This window comes from Aureobasidium subglaciale, assembly GCF_000721755.1.
Source record: "Aureobasidium subglaciale EXF-2481 unplaced genomic scaffold scaffold_13, whole genome shotgun sequence".
In the NCBI taxonomy this organism is placed as follows: domain Eukaryota; kingdom Fungi; phylum Ascomycota; class Dothideomycetes; order Dothideales; family Saccotheciaceae; genus Aureobasidium; species Aureobasidium subglaciale.
This window is the reverse complement of record NW_013566982.1, coordinates 392,524-410,567: the sequence shown is the minus strand read 5'-3', so window position 1 is coordinate 410,567 and position 18,044 is coordinate 392,524. Positions and strand designations below refer to the sequence as shown.

General features: G+C 50.6%; 11 protein-coding genes across 11 annotated transcripts; 5 read left to right on the top strand and 6 right to left on the bottom strand.

Annotated features, from left to right (window-relative positions):
* Window positions 1-335: 335 nt before the first annotated feature.
* Window positions 336-783, top strand: AUEXF2481DRAFT_5910 (uncharacterized protein; the record flags this gene model as incomplete). The annotated part of the gene is made up of 2 exons (XM_013487325.1): window positions 336-560; window positions 622-783. The coding sequence occupies 2 exons, from the start codon at window positions 336-338 to the stop codon at window positions 781-783; spliced, it is 387 nt and encodes a 128-aa protein (XP_013342779.1).
* Window positions 784-984: 201 nt separating this feature from the next.
* AUEXF2481DRAFT_30397 (uncharacterized protein) lies at window positions 985-4,371 on the bottom strand (the record flags this gene model as incomplete). Its single annotated transcript, XM_013487379.1, has 2 exons — window positions 985-4,282; window positions 4,340-4,371. The coding sequence occupies 2 exons, from the start codon at window positions 4,369-4,371 to the stop codon at window positions 985-987; spliced, it is 3,330 nt and encodes a 1,109-aa protein (XP_013342833.1).
* Window positions 4,372-5,134: 763 nt separating this feature from the next.
* AUEXF2481DRAFT_273649 (uncharacterized protein) lies at window positions 5,135-5,958 on the bottom strand. The gene has a single exon (XM_013487566.1). The coding sequence runs from the start codon at window positions 5,755-5,757 to the stop codon at window positions 5,230-5,232; it is 528 nt and encodes a 175-aa protein (XP_013343020.1). The 5' UTR covers window positions 5,758-5,958; the 3' UTR covers window positions 5,135-5,229.
* Window positions 5,959-6,158: 200 nt separating this feature from the next.
* AUEXF2481DRAFT_66365 (uncharacterized protein) lies at window positions 6,159-7,590 on the top strand (the record flags this gene model as incomplete). The annotated part of the gene is made up of 3 exons (XM_013487477.1): window positions 6,159-7,047; window positions 7,096-7,392; window positions 7,448-7,590. 3 exons carry the CDS (start codon window positions 6,159-6,161, stop codon window positions 7,588-7,590), a joined length of 1,329 nt encoding a protein of 442 aa, XP_013342931.1.
* Window positions 7,591-7,650: 60 nt separating this feature from the next.
* On the bottom strand, window positions 7,651-10,243 carry AUEXF2481DRAFT_5907 (uncharacterized protein; the record flags this gene model as incomplete). The annotated part of the gene is made up of 4 exons (XM_013487324.1): window positions 7,651-8,723; window positions 9,002-9,398; window positions 9,449-9,621; window positions 9,670-10,243. The coding sequence occupies 4 exons, from the start codon at window positions 10,241-10,243 to the stop codon at window positions 7,651-7,653; spliced, it is 2,217 nt and encodes a 738-aa protein (XP_013342778.1).
* A 272-nt stretch (window positions 10,244-10,515) lies between these two features.
* AUEXF2481DRAFT_30394 (uncharacterized protein) lies at window positions 10,516-11,571 on the top strand (the record flags this gene model as incomplete). Its single annotated transcript, XM_013487378.1, has 1 exon — window positions 10,516-11,571. The coding sequence occupies one exon, from the start codon at window positions 10,516-10,518 to the stop codon at window positions 11,569-11,571; it is 1,056 nt and encodes a 351-aa protein (XP_013342832.1).
* A 103-nt stretch (window positions 11,572-11,674) lies between these two features.
* AUEXF2481DRAFT_5905 (uncharacterized protein) lies at window positions 11,675-12,455 on the bottom strand (the record flags this gene model as incomplete). The annotated part of the gene is made up of 3 exons (XM_013487323.1): window positions 11,675-12,172; window positions 12,227-12,340; window positions 12,390-12,455. The coding sequence occupies 3 exons, from the start codon at window positions 12,453-12,455 to the stop codon at window positions 11,675-11,677; spliced, it is 678 nt and encodes a 225-aa protein (XP_013342777.1).
* Window positions 12,456-12,723: 268 nt separating this feature from the next.
* AUEXF2481DRAFT_41004 (uncharacterized protein) lies at window positions 12,724-13,463 on the top strand. The gene is made up of 4 exons (XM_013487427.1): window positions 12,724-12,752; window positions 12,814-12,956; window positions 13,095-13,320; window positions 13,413-13,463. The coding sequence occupies exons 1-4, from the start codon at window positions 12,750-12,752 to the stop codon at window positions 13,419-13,421; spliced, it is 381 nt and encodes a 126-aa protein (XP_013342881.1). The 5' UTR covers window positions 12,724-12,749; the 3' UTR covers window positions 13,422-13,463.
* A 564-nt stretch (window positions 13,464-14,027) lies between these two features.
* Window positions 14,028-15,265, bottom strand: AUEXF2481DRAFT_5903 (uncharacterized protein; the record flags this gene model as incomplete). Its single annotated transcript, XM_013487322.1, has 2 exons — window positions 14,028-14,676; window positions 14,742-15,265. The coding sequence occupies 2 exons, from the start codon at window positions 15,263-15,265 to the stop codon at window positions 14,028-14,030; spliced, it is 1,173 nt and encodes a 390-aa protein (XP_013342776.1).
* A 355-nt stretch (window positions 15,266-15,620) lies between these two features.
* Window positions 15,621-16,431, top strand: AUEXF2481DRAFT_5902 (uncharacterized protein; the record flags this gene model as incomplete). The annotated part of the gene is made up of 3 exons (XM_013487321.1): window positions 15,621-15,687; window positions 15,747-15,821; window positions 15,875-16,431. 3 exons carry the CDS (start codon window positions 15,621-15,623, stop codon window positions 16,429-16,431), a joined length of 699 nt encoding a protein of 232 aa, XP_013342775.1.
* A 583-nt stretch (window positions 16,432-17,014) lies between these two features.
* On the bottom strand, window positions 17,015-17,693 carry AUEXF2481DRAFT_30389 (uncharacterized protein; the record flags this gene model as incomplete). The annotated part of the gene is made up of 2 exons (XM_013487377.1): window positions 17,015-17,611; window positions 17,673-17,693. 2 exons carry the CDS (start codon window positions 17,691-17,693, stop codon window positions 17,015-17,017), a joined length of 618 nt encoding a protein of 205 aa, XP_013342831.1.
* Window positions 17,694-18,044: the final 351 nt, after the last annotated feature.

Genomic DNA, 18,044 nt, shown 5'->3' with positions numbered 1-18,044 from the left:
AGCAAAATCATCGTGCATCGCGACTTCTACACTGCCGACCTTCGGGCATGCTAATACGCATAGCAGGACACACGATGAGATACATGCTTATATAGTGCACCACGAAGTAAACCAATTCATCCCTTTCTCATCGTCTGTTCAGGTATACAAATCCTTCTCACTACGTGTACCCCCACAAAGTGCGCCACGATGCTCGCGTTGCCGAGAGCTCCCAAGCCATCTCTCGGCGACCACCCTGTCCATACCACGATGTCGTCGCCTCGTCTCTACTCCGCCGCATCCTTCCCCTCTTCGCCTCTTCACCTTAAATACTCACCACCTAAATATCTTCAATCATGGGCAACTGTTTCGGCAAGCCCAAGTCCGACAACTTCTCGAGCTCCGGCCAAACCCTCGCCAATTCCTCCGCCAACGCTCCGAAGCCCGTCACAGCAACGACACCACTCAAGCCCAAAACTGCTTCATACTCACCCACACCAGCGCAAGGACGCACGGTGGGCGGGGCTTCCACTTCTGCACCTGGTAGCGATCCTCGCGCTGCTGCTGCTTTGGCTGCAGAGGTATGTCACTATCACTCCGACTCGAGCAATCATCAGGCAACGTGCTAACGCGCTATGATAGGAACGACTCAAAGCAAGTCAAGCAAGAGAAAAGGGGAAGCTCGGTAGACAACTCGATGCTCAGAAAGCGCAGACACACAACCAGGTCCTGGACGAAACAAGTAGAGACAACCGACTCGCTAGAAACGCAGACGAGAATGCTCAAACCAGAACTTGGAATTGAGTATTACAGTAGAGAAAGAGCATGCGCAATTTACAATGAGATGACGACGGTGGTGGGCGAGGAGTTTTTGCATGCTTGTTGGCCTGGCGCAACTGGATACCCCTTCTGTGAGCTCTGCTCGGAGGTTGTTGATTTTCTATCTTCTTTGCTTGCGCGCTTGCATATTGATCACACTGCCTTCTGTGGGCGGCAGTCTATCTTCTATTGAGCCTTCCTGGTCCACCTCTTTCGCGAGAGCAGTGGTTGTGATCCTCCATCCGATACCCCTTTAGCGCCTTTGTCTGCCCAGTTATCCCACACTTTCACCACATATACTGTGCTGCCTAGTACGATGGCTACCGAGCGATAGCCGAGCTGGCATGCTGGGCCAGCTCTTGTTGCATACAGCTGATTTTCTCCCGACATATCGATGGGTACTGTGTGCAGCTCGCCAGATGCCGAGTACAGATAAGCTTCCCATTGCTCGTTCTCATCGCCTGACGATGAGCTAGCTCCAGTACCTCGTCGTCTTCGGCGCAACAAGTTCCCACTGTCCTTCGGCAAGATGACGGGAGATGAGGGCGGACTTTGTGGCTTCCTGCGCAGTCCGACAACTGCTTCCGTCGTTGACTCCCATGACCCAGCCTCTGGAAGCCTGTGCTCATTCTTCTCCCAGTGAAACTTGGCGGCGCAGTTGCAGACGAGATCTTCTGTAAACAGACCAAGAGGCTTGAATGGTTCGCCCTGTGCTGCGTAGCTACGCACGACACACTCCCTAGTCTCGACATCTGTGAATACGAGGGATAGACTGCTCGCAGTCATGCCGCCACAACTCAGACACTGATTCCTGCCTGTGTGTAAGACACGCACACTATTAGGCTTGACGTTTGGGATGTTGAAAGAGCCAGATTGTCGCACAGTGGGTGTATGCAGTAATGTGATGGTATTAGTTGTGCAGATAAGCGATGCCTCGACTTCGTCGATCGTGTGCAGGCATGCACTGGCACCAGCTGTTCGGTCTGCTAGCGGTCGTGGATACCCTAGAGGCATCTCTTTGAAGGTCCACATACCCGAGGCTTTTTGCAATGCCGATATGTGTCCATCAGGATGCAGGAGGATGATTTTGGGCAAGTGTCGCTGTGCTAAGCTAAACGAGGCAGCCAGTAGCTCTCCTTCTGATACTCGGAAGGTCTGTATCGAGTTGTTGTGCGTGTGGAACTCCGTCAATTTTCCGTCTGCCGAGACAACAGCAAAGGACACCCCTTGTCCATTGGGCGTTGATGGAGAAGGGATGAACTCGAAGAGAAGTGGCAGCCGCTCTTCGCTGTCTGTTTGAAAGTCGTGCGTGAATTCACCTCGCGACAGATTTCCGAGCGAGACCCGACCATCATCACCAAGTACTGCCATCCAATCGCCTTTGTCGCTGATGCTGCAAGCGTGTATAGGCCATTTGATTCTTCCGCACTGACTTGGCGACGGATGTATCGTCATATAGGAGTTGCTCACTGGCTTGAACAGTAAGATGGAGATTGTCCGATCAAGTCCTATTGACAGCATGTGACCTTGTCGGCAACCAGTTATCTTGACAACGTCCAACATGTGCCCAGTCTCGATTGCATCTACTGTCAATGGAAGATTGTCGCCTCCATTCTCGTACTCTGCATCTTCAGCTCTGTCGTCCCACAGCAGAAAGTTCATCAGCACTGTGACAAAGGCCACGACGAATACAACCGCGATGGCCGTAGGATAAAAGTGTTGTGTAGCGACCCCACGTAGAGACTGTAGCCATGTCTCCTTGCGGTATAATATGCCGCTTCGGTCCGCTCCTCCGAGTGTTATCACCAGCGGGTCATATATCTTGGCGACGAAGCCTTGAGCTCCAGGCTTGACCACCTTCATAAAGTGGACAGCATTCTCGTAGTCCTGTGTCCGAAGCCAAGTCGCGGGATGGCGACTTTGATCTGTAGGAGGGGGCGATGTTCCATCAAATGCAGTCATTGGTAAAGCCTGCTTTTCGAAAAGCCCTGGAAAGACGCCAGACGCCGAAGTGCGTGGTCCATGAGCCGTCAGATGCCAATTTAGAGCCATGACGAAGCTTATCGTGACGGCGGACCCGGCCATACGTGTTGAGAATGGTACTCTTCCATGAATTAGTGCATCTATCCAAGTATGTTTTTCGGAGCGATGAGTAGCATGATGATGGCTGTGAGTACGATGATGCTTTGGTCTCGACTTTTGCTTTGGGACACTCCCACTTCTTGTGATTGAGTCCTGCAACTCCAGTCTCCGTATATCCACGCTAAGAACGGCAAGGAAGAACGTAAGTAGGAAAAAGTAGTCGAAGAGAAGTGCCACAGCGGCAAATGCACAGAACGCCGCTACTCCAGGAGACACGACCAGGGATAGCAACCAAAGGATGAGTAAATTTTGTGCCGCTGAGGCCAACGAAGAATGACCGATGTCAGCCATTCCATTGGCGATACGTTGTGTGTTCATCATCTCCGGTGGATATGCCACAACAGCATTGATAAGTCTGAAGATGTTCTCGAGGCCAATAACCAATACGACGAACGGGTATGCCTCCTGGGGTATCTGGGCGAGATTAATTTGCAGTAGCCCACATATGGTAAAACTCGCAAGAATCGAAGTTGTCATCTGGGTGATAGCCGTCACCACCAGACCAAAGCGACTGTGGAAGGCTTTCAACCTCCTTAGACTTAAGCCGACGTAGATGAATATGATGCCGTACGCCATAGCCAGGAGGGAGTTCTGACGGAAGCTGAGTGGCTGGATGCGATACTCGAACAATTGGCTGTGCTCAGGGCTGCCATTCCGTTGGTACTGTATCGGCAGGCCAGAAGATTGGCTAGCAACTATTTGTATGTTTCGCTGCCACATTTCTCCTTTCGGATCATTATTACGATTGAATAGGGAGATGATCAGAGCATCTGCTGCTTCTAGTCGTGAACCGGAGAAAGCCTTTCCTGCAAACACAGATAATGGTCGAAGAGTGAAGTTCAAGAAAGAAGGCTGACACGTGTTCTCGTTGACTGTCAACAGAATGTCCGGATCTGCTTCCAATCGAGCCAGCGAATTGTTCCAATATGTAAGTGGTGAATGGTAACCCCAGTTTGGGTGAGCAATACTGTGAGCGTCAGGAACGTGGGCCTCATTGGCATCCCCAAGTATGGCACTTTGTAAGACGAAGACATCTCGAAGCAATTCCTTGTCAAGCGCTTTCATGTAGCTTCCATGAATCCATATTTGTCGCATCTCGAGATCGTGAGGCTTGTTGGCATCGCCAGGGAAAGCCCGTGTTGAAGCCCAGACATGATGGGGTAGTCCACTGAGACCAGCAGCAGGAAAGTCCGATTGGAATACGGTCGGATATATCAGAGAGACACCAACAGAAACTGATACCAGCATGCATAGAAGCCAGTATCGAGCTGTGATAAGTCCGTGTCGGTAGAATGCTCTCCTAATCGGGTGGTCGGATCTCAAGCGAGGAGGATCACTCGTCCTTCCAAACCAGATATATCAATACACAACATCTGACAATTCTTGCTTTATGACCTACCCTCTAATTGGGGAAAGCAGATACCACAGCATTCTGTCGGTCTCCAGGGTCTACCGCGTTGGAAAGTTTCGAGACGAGCCGTTTTCGTACCATCCGAGAATGTGTGACAGAGAATTAAGGCATTGACATTTTGTGCTCTCGATTGCTGCTTCTGAAACACTTCCACAACGCTGCTTCAATTGAACGACGACATTATTGCTCGGGACGATCAGATTATGCAGCTAGGCGTTCGATAGAGAGGGGAGGAAGTTTTGATTGGATGCTCCGAAGATGATGTGGCAGCCTTGGCTTCGGATGCACGTTCCAGGTGCTGGACCTTTCGACTCTTCTGGTTTGGACTCTCCGAATCTCTTGCAAACTCACTTGAACCACTATCTCACAACAAGAGCAGATTGTAGTCGATCAACAAAAGAGAAGACCGAGTTGCAGAAACATGTACGATGTATGCCTAACAAACGGTTAATTCGGAATATTCCAATGAGCGCTATACTACCCTGCCTGGTCATGTACTCCCGCTGCAAAATGCATCCAAGGATAGACAGCAATTATCTCTCCAATTCAAAGACTTTGCCAGAGATCCCAAATGTGGCTTCTAGCTACATTGACCAGCAATCTGCAATCAAGAATGTAAGCAACGATCTTGTCTACGGACCGCTTGACTCTACGCAAGCTCGTAAGGTCCATATTGCACGTATGTAACGAACTCAGAAGTGGTGTGTATAAGGTATTTCGGGTGAGGTAATTTATGCTCCCTTTGTTCTTTCCTTGAAGACCCTCACTGCTTTGAGAGACAGTCCCTGTCAATTTGAGACACGATGGATCAGTACAACAGCAAGCAAACACGAGGGACACCGAGACAACATAGAGATTCCCTTTCCGAAAGCCCACCATCATACTCGGAAACTCAGAAGAAGCGGACTCCGCGGGTTGATCCGATAGAGAAGAGCACGACTTCGGACATTACACCCGACAGGCATTACAACAAATTGAAAGCCAAGGCTAGTGACAAGGAGACGCCCATAGCCGAGACCCATGCGTACGGAAAGCACTGAGATCCGAAGAACTACGATGCTCAACTCGCCAGCCCTAGAAAGCAGAAAGTTAAAGACCTTCGTATCGAGATCGTTGACCTCGAACAAGATCTTCGCGCACGAGAGAGTGTGGCAACCCGTGTTACTGCAACACAAAATAAGAATAGTGCACAGCAAAGCGACGATAGCGTGCTCGGGACTATGTGTCGCAAGGTCGCCAACCTCGAGGCTGTCCTTCTCGTTAAAGAGCAAAAGGTCAAATCGCAGGCGGGTGAGATATACGAACTCCACGAATGCCGCACAGCAATATCCCAAGCCAAGGACAACATGATCTCCGCTCTCAAGCAGCAGGTCAAAGAACTCGAGGAGGATCGTCTCGCAGAGCATGCGAGGACCGCCGAGTATACATGGAAGATCGAATCTACACTACGGTCGAGAGACCAGAAGATCCTGGTCCTTTCTGTAGTCAACCAGAGGTTCTCTAGCGGTCGCGTCTATTCAGTTGGTGGTAAATACTCAACGCAGTCTGGTAAAACAACCTTGCATGTCGTTGTATCCAAACGATGTGGTGAGATCAAACATGAATGTGAAAGTTCTTGGAGGAATCCGGAGCAGGGTGACCAACCCCAACGAAGATATTTACCTCGGCTCCAACCCCGCATATCGGGTCCAGATTGTTGACCATCTTCACATGCCATTCCAGGACCTTGATGTGTCCATCCTGACGCCCCTGTCAAACCTTCATCAATCCTCTGCATCACCGTCTCTCGAAACAGCGAACCGCAACAATGGCATCCCCAAGACCCATCCCCTTCTCCGAACCCCCATACCTCTCCGGCATCCCATCTCCTTACTATTCGGACTCTCATCTCTCCTGGCAAAAGAGATGCCGCGAATTCATCTCCAAAAACCTGACCTCCCACGCCATGGAATGGGAAACCGCAGAAACAGTCCCCGAACACGTCTTCCACGATTTCTCGGCTGCAAACATGTTACTCCCCAGTCTCCCCGCTCCTCTTCCTGTTGAAAGATTAAAGAGCTTGGGTATCAAGGATATACTTGGTCTGCCAGTGGAAGAGTTTGATTACTTCCACAATGCAATCTACACGGACGAGATGCTGAAGTCAGGCTTGGCGGGACCGAGTGGGAGTTTGACGACTGGAATGGCGTTTGGAGTGCCGCCATTGTATAAATTTGGAAGTAAAGAGCTGCAGGATAGATTTTTACCGGATCTGTTGACGGGGAGGAAGAGGGCTTGTATTGCCATTACAGAGCCGGATGCTGGGAGTGATGTTGCGAATATCCAGACTACGGCGGTCAAGAGCAAGGATGGAAAGACGTATACGATTAATGGAACGAAGAAATGGATTACCAATGGTATTTGGAGTGAGTTGTCTTGTATGGCTGTTAGAACCGGTGGGTCGGGTCCTGGTGGCTTGTCGTTGATGGTTGTGCCGTTGAAGGGACATGAAGGTGTTAGTATGAGGAGGCTGAAAGTTAGTGGTCAGATCAGTGCTGGTACCACATACATCGAGCTTGACGATGTGGTGGTGCCAGCGGAGAACCTGATCGGAGAGGAAGGCATGGGTATGAAATACATCATGACGAACTTCAATCATGAACGCCTGACGATCGCTATTGGTTGCGCTAGACAGGCCAGAGTCGCTCTCGGTGCAGGTACGTACATCGCCATCTCTGCAAGGGTTTCATACTGACTCTTCCCAGCATTCGAATATTGCATGAAGAGAGAAGCATTTGGGAAATCTCTCATGGATCAACCAGTAGTGCGTCACCGTCTAGCTAAATGCGGCGCACAACTCGAGGCTCAATGGGCATGGACAGAAAGTTTCGTCTACGCCATGACCAAGCTACCCAAGAAAGATGCAGATGTCGAACTCGGCGGTCTAACCGCAGCTGCAAAAGCGCAGGCCGGCGTAGTACTAATGGAATGTGCTCAAGCTGCCGTACTTTTATTCGGCGGTAATGGCTATACGAGATCTGGTCAGGGAGAGATTGCAGAGAGTAAGTAACGTCTTCCTTGTAAATGTTCATGACAACCAATGCTGACTGGAAACAGAAATGTGGAGAGAAGTGCCAGGAAACCGTATCCCAGGCGGAAGCGAGGATGTAATGTTCGATCTGTCTGTCAGACAACTGGTCAAGAACTACCAGAATAAGACAAAGATGCTAGAGAGGCCTCGTGGTTCGTCGAAGCTGTAGAGGAATACACAGAAGAGATTGCATTACTACCACTCGTATCTGTTATCTGATATCCCAGCACTAGCATATTCTATGCTCCGGTGGCCTCCACGGCACACCCAGTGCCTCAAAGATCTTCTTCTCATCTTTGCCTTCAACCAGTGTACCCTGGCTCAGCTTCTCACGGCCACGGTCCCTCAGCACGTCCTTGTACAGACCACGCTGATTCAACCTCATACCTTTCTTGCTAGCCAACAGTCGCATGCTGCGATTGAAGATATCGTTGCCAGTAAAGTAGAGTAATGCGGCGCCTAATTCCTCTTCAGGTACAAGCAAGAGGTCTATGCGACGCCAGGTATTGCTGCCAGGGAGGCAAGAGGCGCCGTGCCATTTTGTGCTATCGGCATGGGACGTCTGTGCTAGTGCTGCAACGAGGAACTTGTGTTTTGTGAGCAACGGCACAAGACGGTCCATAATCGTCGTGCGGATGTTTTCAATCGGCACTCCTGGTTTGGTGATGAGAAGATCGATGTCACCAGAGTCCTGTGCGCCGCGGCGATAGGAGCCCATCGTGTGGATCTGGTATTTTGGATCCAAGCTCTTGAGCACCTTTTCGATGATGGCGGCGTGTTTCTCGACTTCAGATCGAGGGACACGGCTGTTGAAGTCGTCATAGTGTGCAATGCCAATCTTTTGATTGTCTGACAATTCGGCTTTTTGGAGCAGGTCGTCCAAAGTCTTGTGTCCCGCACTTGCCCATCGCTCTGCTGCATGTAGTCCTACTCCGTAGATCTTCATGAACTTGTTGAGAGTTTGCTGGCGCTCGTCCAATTTGGTAGAGTCGAGTTTGCGAAGGTGGTTGGTCCGAACAATTTCTTCTATCTTCTCCGCGATCGAGCTGCCAATGCCATAGACACGCATAGCTTCTTCCTTGGTATTGATTTTGCTTGTGTGTTTTCTGAGCGCAGAGATAGCTTGACGGTATGACTTGGAGCGCCACTGGTCGCGAGTTTGGTCGTAGTAGTCGGCCAACTCTTGCAAGACGGACAGTGTCTGGGCGTTGGGTCCTCCGTTACCACTACCACCCGTGTGCTTGTGCATACATTGGAACTTTTCTTGCCAGTTGTTTGGGTTGTGTCTCTTATGACTCTCACCTGCAAGAAAATGGAGGGTTAGCATGATTTTTGTCAACTGACACAACTCGATATCGCCAGTCGATGATAACAAAGCTAGCTGTCACATTGCGGAATGTATTGTCTTCCAAAAAGGGATGATCGTCCAAGGACGGTCGACTCTAGACCAGCGCTCGAGCGGGAACTCCAATCTGCCGAGTTCCACTCTGCAACTTGACAGCTAGAATTGACCCACTTGGATGGCAATTGAAATAACGTCCAGTGGGCATTGACCCCACTCCATACTCTCACATACGTACCGTCTTCTTCCTCGTCATCTGAAGCAAGGGGGTGTGAATCTTTGGCCTCCCTAATGGCCATATCGAGTTCATCCTCGTCCTTGTCTCCGACTTCTTGTTTGTCGCCAATGCCAGGTGCGATAGAACCTGCTGGTAATGCAGCAGACAACGCCAGGTCCGGACTTGCGTCGGACTGAGAGGTCGCTTGCGAAGAGAGTACGGCGGCTTTCCTCTTTACGGGCTTGAGCTTCAGTGACACTTCTGATGCCTGTGATGGAATTGCTTGAGCCTGGGCGGATGCAACTGAAGCAGGTGGTTTGTAGCCCTTAACTACAAACTGAACACCCGCTGGATCTACGAGCTTCAGAAATTCCATACAGGATGATGGGTAGTTCTCTTTGACCAACACAATGCCAGCCTACCCCTGTCAATAAGGGAGACCATGGTCGAAGGCAATACATAACTTACCGGCAGCTCGTTCATTTTGAGATATTTCAGTAGTTGTTCAAAGTTGTACCCGTGGTCGGTAATTATGTGAGTGACAGAGTCGTTGAAGTCATTCTGCCATGACGCGCCATACTCAATGGCTCTGATGATCCTCTGTCTGCGACCAGGGTGGGTGTCACTGTTCGGGAAGAAGTCTGATATGTCAGTATTGTGCGAGTGACCAACATTCGAGCTTCACTTACAGAAATGAAGATTTTGAAAGATGCGTTGATTTTCAGGGACGAGTTTGATATCGGCGACTTGTTTGCCAGGGCCTTTTTTGCTCTTCACCATGGGGATTGCCGATGAAGCAGGTGGGTCAGAGGAGGAAGGCATGTTCGCTTCATCGACGGGTTTGTTGAGGGAAGGTAGACCAATGACTGTGTAATGATGGTGGAGAGGAGGGGTGTCTCTGACTATTGAATTCGAAGCACTGAGCTCTTCTAAAAGCAGAAGAGGATTCTTAGCTCTCCTCGGGTCAGACCGTTGCTGAGACGACGAAGGCAGTGAAGGGTTCATGTTCAAAAAAGAGCGTAGGAGGCTGCCTGGAGGTCTGCGTGGTGTGTGGCGCGAACGCGAGAGGGAAGTGGTTGGATCACCAAGAGTCCTGCCTTTGACCTTTTGAAACGAAGCCAGCAGACCCTCGTCTTTCACCTCGTCGCTTTCATCGTCCAAGGCATATAAAGCGTCGAAATCAAGCTTCTTTTTGGCAGCGGAATTATGATTGTGCTCTTTCGCAATAATGTTGAGTACTGCGTGGCAGGGTGAAGAAGACATCGAGGCGAGTATCTAGTATACTTTTGGTTAAACTTAGTCGACTAGGGAAGCAATGCTACCGATGTAAATTCATCGTTGCAAGTTCAAAGATAGTCACAACAAATTCCGACATTGTGATGGGAATGGTCTTGTAGGAGATGAGGGAGGTTGTCAAGAGCATCTCGGGAGTGCTCCGACTCCGCAGTTTGGCGGACAAATCTCAAGGCCGGGGAGCTGCTTGAAGTCTTCCACTCTCGACAGTCAACAGTACATCAATTTTTTCAATACACAACATGACGATGAAAGCACCGTCACTATCTTGCTTGCGAGAGCTTCGTGCGCTGATTGCACCAGAAAGCAATCGATACTGCCTCTCAGCAACCCGCAATTATGCCACCGGATCAAAATCTACAACACCCACACCCACACCCACGCCCACACCGACGACGCCCATGAATTACACACCACGCGAGGAAAAGGACCCCGATGCTGATCCCGTACCCAAGCCACTGCAACGACCAATTGGCTTGCCTCACCCACCTCGAGCTGGCGAGAACACTGGAGTCGACGATCGCAGCTGGAAAGAACGCAGGGACGACTTTGTCAACTATGACAAGCATCTTGTTCGCCGCAAGAAGCTGAGCGACACTCTGTACCGTCCTTATTTCCGCGACTTTAGCGCCATGCGTCACTTCAAGGGAAAGACATTTATTGCGCCGCAATCCATCTTCAAGGCTCAACATGCTCTCTGGTTCCCCAATCTGCGTGGTCGTACTCTGGAAAAGGACTCGACCAAGAATGCAGAAAAGAAGGATCTGGTGACAGCCTTGAAGGGCAAAGTCAGCATAGTCAGCGTCTTCTCGGCTGCCTGGGCCGAGCACCAAGTTGCCACTTTCTGCTCGAAAGAAAAGAACCCGGCCTTACACGAGGTGCTGGAACAAGAAAAGGCGAGGGGTAAAGCAGGTCTTGCTCAGATGGTCGACATCAACCACGAGCCCAATGCTCTCAAGTGGTGGATCTTGCGGGCCTTTGCCGGCAGACTGAGAGGCATGCGACCCAAGCAAGACTGGAACAAATACTTCCTGATCAGACGCGGTATCGACGACGACATTAGAGAGGCCATTGGTCTGTTGAACAGCAAAGTCGGCTACGTCTACCTGGTCGATAGTGAGTGCAAGATTCGATGGGCTGGCAGTGCCGTTGCACACGAAGTCGAGCAAGAGGACTTGGTCACCAACCTGAAGAGGCTTTTGGCAGAGACAAGGAAGAACAAAGAGACCCCAAAGAGCCTGAAGGCCGACAGCGTGCTCGAGGCAGACGCCGTAACCGCCCCTCGAGCCGCTCAATAATCGATCTCTATTCGTACAGGAACAAGACATTTAATCTTCTCTCTTCCCAATCACAGCGCTCTCATGCCCATAGACTCCCAAACTCCTTGCAGCGAGTACTTGTTCACGAAAAGTACATGAAGAGCAAGAAGCAAAAGGCGATGAAGCTGCCCAATATCACACCATCCCGTCTCTTCTTGTTGCCTATCTTGCTCATCAAGCTGTTCATTCCAGGTACTTGGCTGGCGGCTCCGACTATACGACGGTTGATGCTAGTAAGCGTGTCCCTCTGGATGCCGAATTGCTCGTTGATGGCATATGCCGATGTGAGGACCGTGTCGGTCATGTTGTGGCTGTTGTCTATGCGACTTCGTTCGTCCAGCATGTAATCTGCTTCTGCTTGCTCGGGATTCTGTGCGCGATAGGCGTTGATGTCATTGCGGACGTTGGATAGGAGGTTGGCACGGTCTCGTTGATGGCCAATGTTCGACTTGAGTTTATCGAGCTCTCTTCGATGTTGTTGTAGTATCTCCCGATGACGGGCCAAGTTTGTGGATTTCAAGGCCGAGGCGGTGGGTTCAGAGTCGAGCAGGCGCGAAAGCTGCGCGATGAGGGCTGAACGCTGTCAGGCATCAGTCTATTTACATGATGATTGAGATTCATGTGAGAAGCTTACCCTTTCGAGTATGTCTTGTAGTTGAGCTTCTGTTCGCTGTTCGTCTTCGTCGGGCTTTGCAGGGATATTGGTCATGGAAGCATATTGAGAGTATGTGTGGAACAAGGCATCAGTCTATGAAGTGTTAGCTTATGGATGAAAAGAATACAGAAATTATATATACCTGCGTCTCGAGTGAACGAGCCTGTTGTCGTAGTTGTGCCCAGCTCCCGGTCCCAGATGCAGCCATTTTGGACGAGTGATGTTTATTGTACAAGGATGGAAGGGCGGCCAGCGAGCAACGCTCTTCACATGCGACTGACGTTACGCACCAAGGCTTGTGCTGAACTTTTGCTTGGCGCTTCCTCGTTGTGCTTGCAGACCCTCACTCTATGCTCTACCCCAGACCCGCACGTGATTTGTGAAATTTTGCCAAGGCCATCTAGCGGGAACACACACAGCGCAAATTCTGGAAATCAACTTCACGCCGAATCTCACACGACTTCTCGCCCACGTCGACTCAATCTACTAACTCACAGCGAAAATGGTGCGCCAACTCGTCATATCCATACCCTGCCACGTCGGAATGCTGACGGAAATTATCGCAGTCGTCCGCTAAGGTCAAGGCTAGCCAGCTCTGGAGCAAGAACAAGGATGAGCTCAAGACTCAGCTCGAGGAGTTGAAGGCCGAGCTCGTCCAGCTCCGCACCCAGAAGATTGCCGGTGGTGCCCAGAGCAAGCTCACCAGAATGTACGATCGATTTCCCGCATCCCGATAAGACGAAGGAAAAGAGATGGAAACCACGAATGGAAAAGATTGAAAAGGGCCTACACATGCACGAATTGCGACACGAAAAGAACCCTTTCTGACATATGATTCTTCCTACAGCCATGACGTCCGCAAGTCCATCGCTCGCGTCCTGACCGTCATCAACATCAACCAGCGCTCGCAGCTGCGCATCTTCTACAAGAACAAGAAGTACCTTCCCCTCGACCTCCGCGCAAAGCAGACCCGTGCCATCCGCAGAAGATTGAGCAAGGAGGATGCTTCGCGCGTCACCGAGAAGCAAAAGAAGAAGCAGACCCACTTCCCCCAGAGAAACTACGCCGTCAAGGTGCGATAATATCCTTCATCCTTTTATCGACAAAGGAAAAACTCTACAAAACTTCGTCAGTCCTCGTACTGACATAGTCTCTGCTCCCACAGGCCCAATAAATGGTTTCGCCCAATCTCTTCCGACTTGCTACTTCCCTCCCACCATAGCGGGGTTCCCTTTTTTCTTGGTTCGGCGACGGCTTCTCGAGGACGGGTTATCGCTCAACTTCTTAGCCACAATGTAGCCAGCATCAAGACCAACCAAAAAAGCAGCGCGCACTTTTTCGGCGTTAAAAGAAATGACAAGCTGGTGGTTACCAACCAAATGATCCAATGTTTTACGCAAAAAAAGAAGATTCTTTTTCCATCGACCGTCTGTTATCGCAATTGGCAAGCTGTGAAATTCGCATCACTGGGACTTGCAACATCTACACTGGATCATTTGTTTCACGTCTGCTTCACCTGGACTCTTGGTATTGGTTCGGCTGTATCGTCGTCTTGCTCGCTTCTCGGAAAATATCAACACATGTCCTTGCGTGTATTGCAACAACCGACGTCGTCTCTGTTTTCCCTGCGTATTACAACACCATCTCATCTTGTCGAAAGTGGTAAATTTAGAAATTGTCAGCCTTGTAGTCATGACGGACCAAAGTCCGTTCGTTGCATAATGTGAAGATTCTATGGTATCGAGGTGCAAAAAAACAAGATAGGTACTTTTTCCATCCTTTACATGCCAGCCATCTCTTCATCACCGTCTGCTGCCTCGTCGTCCTCGTCAATGCCTTCCCACTCGTCGTCCTCGTCGTCCTCCTTGCCCTCCTCTGGCGGAGGACCCAGGACTTGACATTGTGCATCGACCAACTCCTCGGTGTGTTGCTTGAGTCTCTCGTCCTCGTACTCCAAGACTCTGTATAGTCTCAGAGTATTGAGCAGCCAACTTCTGCTTGCTCTCAATGTAGCCAGCAACTCCTTGGCTTGTTCGGATTCGGCATTGTGAATAGCGTCGCCAAATTGTGTCTTTTTCTTGTCTGCCATGAGTTGCAGACACCAGCCACCGAGGTAGCAAGCCTCGACACTCTGATCATCTTCCAAAGCCAGACGCTCCAGAACGTCCATGGCTTCCTCTTCCATGTCGGCTTCCATCAGTAGACGGGCGAGACTGACACGGGTGGGGAAATCGGGGATTGTAGGGTCTTCGGGCTCAAGGTCCTTCCACATGCTGATGCTACGAGTGAGGGCAGCGCGTGCGTCTTCAGGCTTGAGTTGTGACAGGCGGACGGAAGCTAGTGTTTGCAGGACCTCTGGGCTCTCGGGATCAACCATCATGGCTTCTGTGATCAGGTTCTCGCATCTTTGTTCAGCATCCGCCTCCCATCTGTAACCTTGGTGTTAGCAAATCATTCTCTCAAAGTCGTAGAAATGCCGCAGAAGCAAACTTACGAAAGGTCAGTCATGTAGACCTCGACAACACCACACAGGGCATTTGCCAACTTCCCCCTCTTCTCCTCCAACAGCACCTCAGCCGTCTCATCTCTCTCCTGCACAGCCTCGAGCTCCCCGATCTCCCTCTTCAAGACCTTTGCTCCACGCTCAAACCACGCCACACTAGCCGCACCACCCTCCTCGCACAACTGCGCCATCCACAAGAACTTTTCCGCACCCCCACCCACAGCCTCTGGAATCGCACCCTCGGGATCGGCCTCTACAGCTTGCATGAAGTAATCGCGAGCTGCGTCTGCGTCTCCCAATTCAATGCTGATTTCTCCGAGAAGATTCAGGGCTGGCAGCACGGCATTGGGGGTTTGAAGTTTGCGGACTAGGACGAGCAGGTTTTGGGCGTGTTCGAGAGCTTGTTGTGGTTCGCTGGTTTCGACGCATTGGATGGCGAGGTCGTAGAGTTGTTCAGGGGATTCTTTGGGGAGGGAGGAGCTCTTTGGGCTCTTCTTTGACTTTGTTTTGGCCATGGTTTGCGACTTGGTGTCTTTTCTTTTCCTCGGTAGCTTTTGGTTTCGCGAATGATTGGGTGTGGTGAGTTGTTGCTACGCTACTCCGGTCGCGTAGTTGTTTTGGAGCCTAGGATTGACTATGCAGACCAGCTGATCAGATATCCTGTGATGGCAGATAGCAAAAGGAATACAACAAGGATGAGGAACAAGAAATGCCTTCTCCGCTAGGCGCTTCGTCTTTCGAAAAAATGCGAGCACAGACCACGCCGACGTCAATTGTTGGAGAGAGCGAGAGCGAGAGCGACGGGAAGCTTCATGCTGCTATTTTCCCATGCCGCAATATTAATACAAGAACTATACAACACACACAGTTATGGGTAGAGAAGAACAGACTGAGGAGCGCGAGGTCCTCGACTCCATCTTCCCCGACGAAATCACCGGTGCGTTGCTTCTGCATACTACACAGAATGGGTAGAACATTGCGCTGACGAGAAAGCAGACATCTCAGAGACAGAATACCGTGTGTCGATAGAGCTCGAAGTGACTGAAGAAGATGGATCAACAGAGATGCCTCGTACGGACGAACAGCTACAAGCAAGCAACCAGAAACATTAACAAAACACACAGCCACTATCATCCTCTCCGTCGCATACCCAGAAGACTACCCAGATGTAGCTCCGCGACTAGACCTTTCTGCACCACCAAACGCACCAAAGCACAAACACCTCGACATCCAAGAAGACAAAGCCCGCCTCTTGGATGGTCTGACCGCAACAATCGAAGAAAACCTCGGCATGGCCATGGTCTTCACCCTCGTCACAACCCTAAAAGACGAGGCAGAACTCCTCATCTCAGAGCGACAACAAGCCGTGCAAGCAGAAAAGGACATGGAAGCCGCGGAAGCAGAAGCAGAAGAAAACAGGAAATTTGAGGGCACAAAGGTGACGAGAGAAACATATCTGGAGTGGAGTAATAGGTTCAAGGAGGAGATGGCCGAGATTAAGAGAAAGGCGGAAGAGCAAAGGGAGGCGGAGGAAAAGAAGAAAAAGGGTGCCAAGGAAGAGAAGAAGATGACGGGTAGAGAGCTTTGGGAGAGTGGTATTGCGACTAGAGCCTTTGTCGACGAGGACGACGATGGTGCCGACGCGCTGGAAGCTTTGAAAAAGCTCAAGGTCGAGGCTTGAGTTTTTCCAGCCGTATCTTGTCGATCGATCGAACCGACACAGTGCACCGCTACATGCTCTTGCCATGTCACCGACGTCGAAGACGGACTAAGTCTGGTAAAGAAGTGCTTAGTACTCGAGGATAACGGAGTGCTCGAAACTACGTCCAAGAATCTTTCCGGGATCGAAGACTGACAGTCGGACCGCGTCAGAATCTCTCCAGACGGCCTCAGAGGAATCTGTCAGTGTACATAACAGATGTCGGACAGTATAAAGGGGACAAACTACGAGCATATTGACGACTATGGACATGGTTCCCTACACGTGATGTACCCTCTCCGCTTGAGACATTCTCCAGTGTGCACCAACAACCAAAATCATGGACTCTATCGTGGCAATCGCAAGCATCACGTCAATCACATGGCAGTCATCAGGAGAATGTACAACTTTGAGTCAACACACGTTCTGAGCGTGCTTTTGGACCATTATCTAAAAGTACATTATACAGGAGTAGCTACCAAAGAGACTCCCGTTCAGAGCACCAGTGCTCTGATCAAAAGGTAGGTCATACACTTCGTTTTCATGAAACAAACATCCCATCTGCTTAAGCAGAAGTGTCCTTGAGCGAGTCAAACTGGCCATCGTTGGTGAGCTCAGTCTGCTTGGGGCCAGCAGCATCACCAGCAGATTGCTGGGCATTACGCTGCATGTCGTTCAAAGCAGCACGACCTGGGTCATTCTTGCCACCGATATCAGTGTTGAAAGAGGCGTTGGGAGCATTGCTGTCGAAGCCACCCTCGGTGATGTTCTTGCCGTGAGGGGCTTGGCCTGCGGTACCCGAAGTGTTAGCGGGTCCACTGGCGAGATAGGAAGACTGTGGTGCGGCTGCTTGGCTGTTGCTGTTGCTGTTGCTGCCACCACTGCTGCTCAATCCACGTGCGGCGTTCAACTGGGCTTCCTCGTTCCAGCCTTCCAATGCCTGGCGGGCCTCGGCATCGGGAGCGGCTTGGAGTGTGGTTGCGCCAGAGGTGTCGGTGTTGTTTGTGGTGGTGGAGCTGGAGGGCTGCGATGAGGCGGCTGCGTGGCTACCGGCGCCGAACGAACCGCCTGATTTGAGCGATTCTCCAGCCAGAGAGTCTGATGTGATTGTGCCGGCCTTTTCAATCTTGGGGTTGTTAATACCTTGAGGGTCGTTGGTAACCTGTGTTGGTTCTTTTGTCAGAATGTGGTTCAATTGAGAAGCTGCTTCGAGCTCAATCTACCTTGGATCCGGAGGAAGACATGTTGTTTGATGTGATTGGTTGGTTAGAGCTTGAAACTGGAATATTTGATGGTTCTCGAGGAGTATTTGTTTGTCGTGAATGGAATTGAAAAGGTTCAAAAGATAGCTGCCTTCGCTGCGGTTTTGTTTGCTCCTCGAGCTGGTTACCCTCCTAAGCTCCAACTTATTGCGTAGAGTTTCTACTCATCCTCGGTACATCATCTCGACGTAATCAGTACAGCTCTCAGTCCCATTCGAGCCTCGAGACTCCCACGCGATGTGTACCTTGTGACATCGTGATCGTTACATCATTCGAGCTTAACCCCACCTTTTAAATTTTGCGACCGCGTGCCCCGCACCTGGTAAATGACGT

Bases quoted from the DNA above. Each gene is read 5' to 3' on its own strand.
- AUEXF2481DRAFT_41004 (XM_013487427.1), top strand. The intron at 12,957-13,094 runs GTACGATCGATT...TTCTTCCTACAG, and splicing joins CAGAGCAAGCTCACCAGAAT to CCATGACGTCCGCAAGTCCA.
- AUEXF2481DRAFT_273649 (XM_013487566.1), bottom strand. From the start codon at position 5,757: ATGCTCTGCGAGACGATCCTCCTCGAGTTCTTTGACCTGCTGCTTGAG.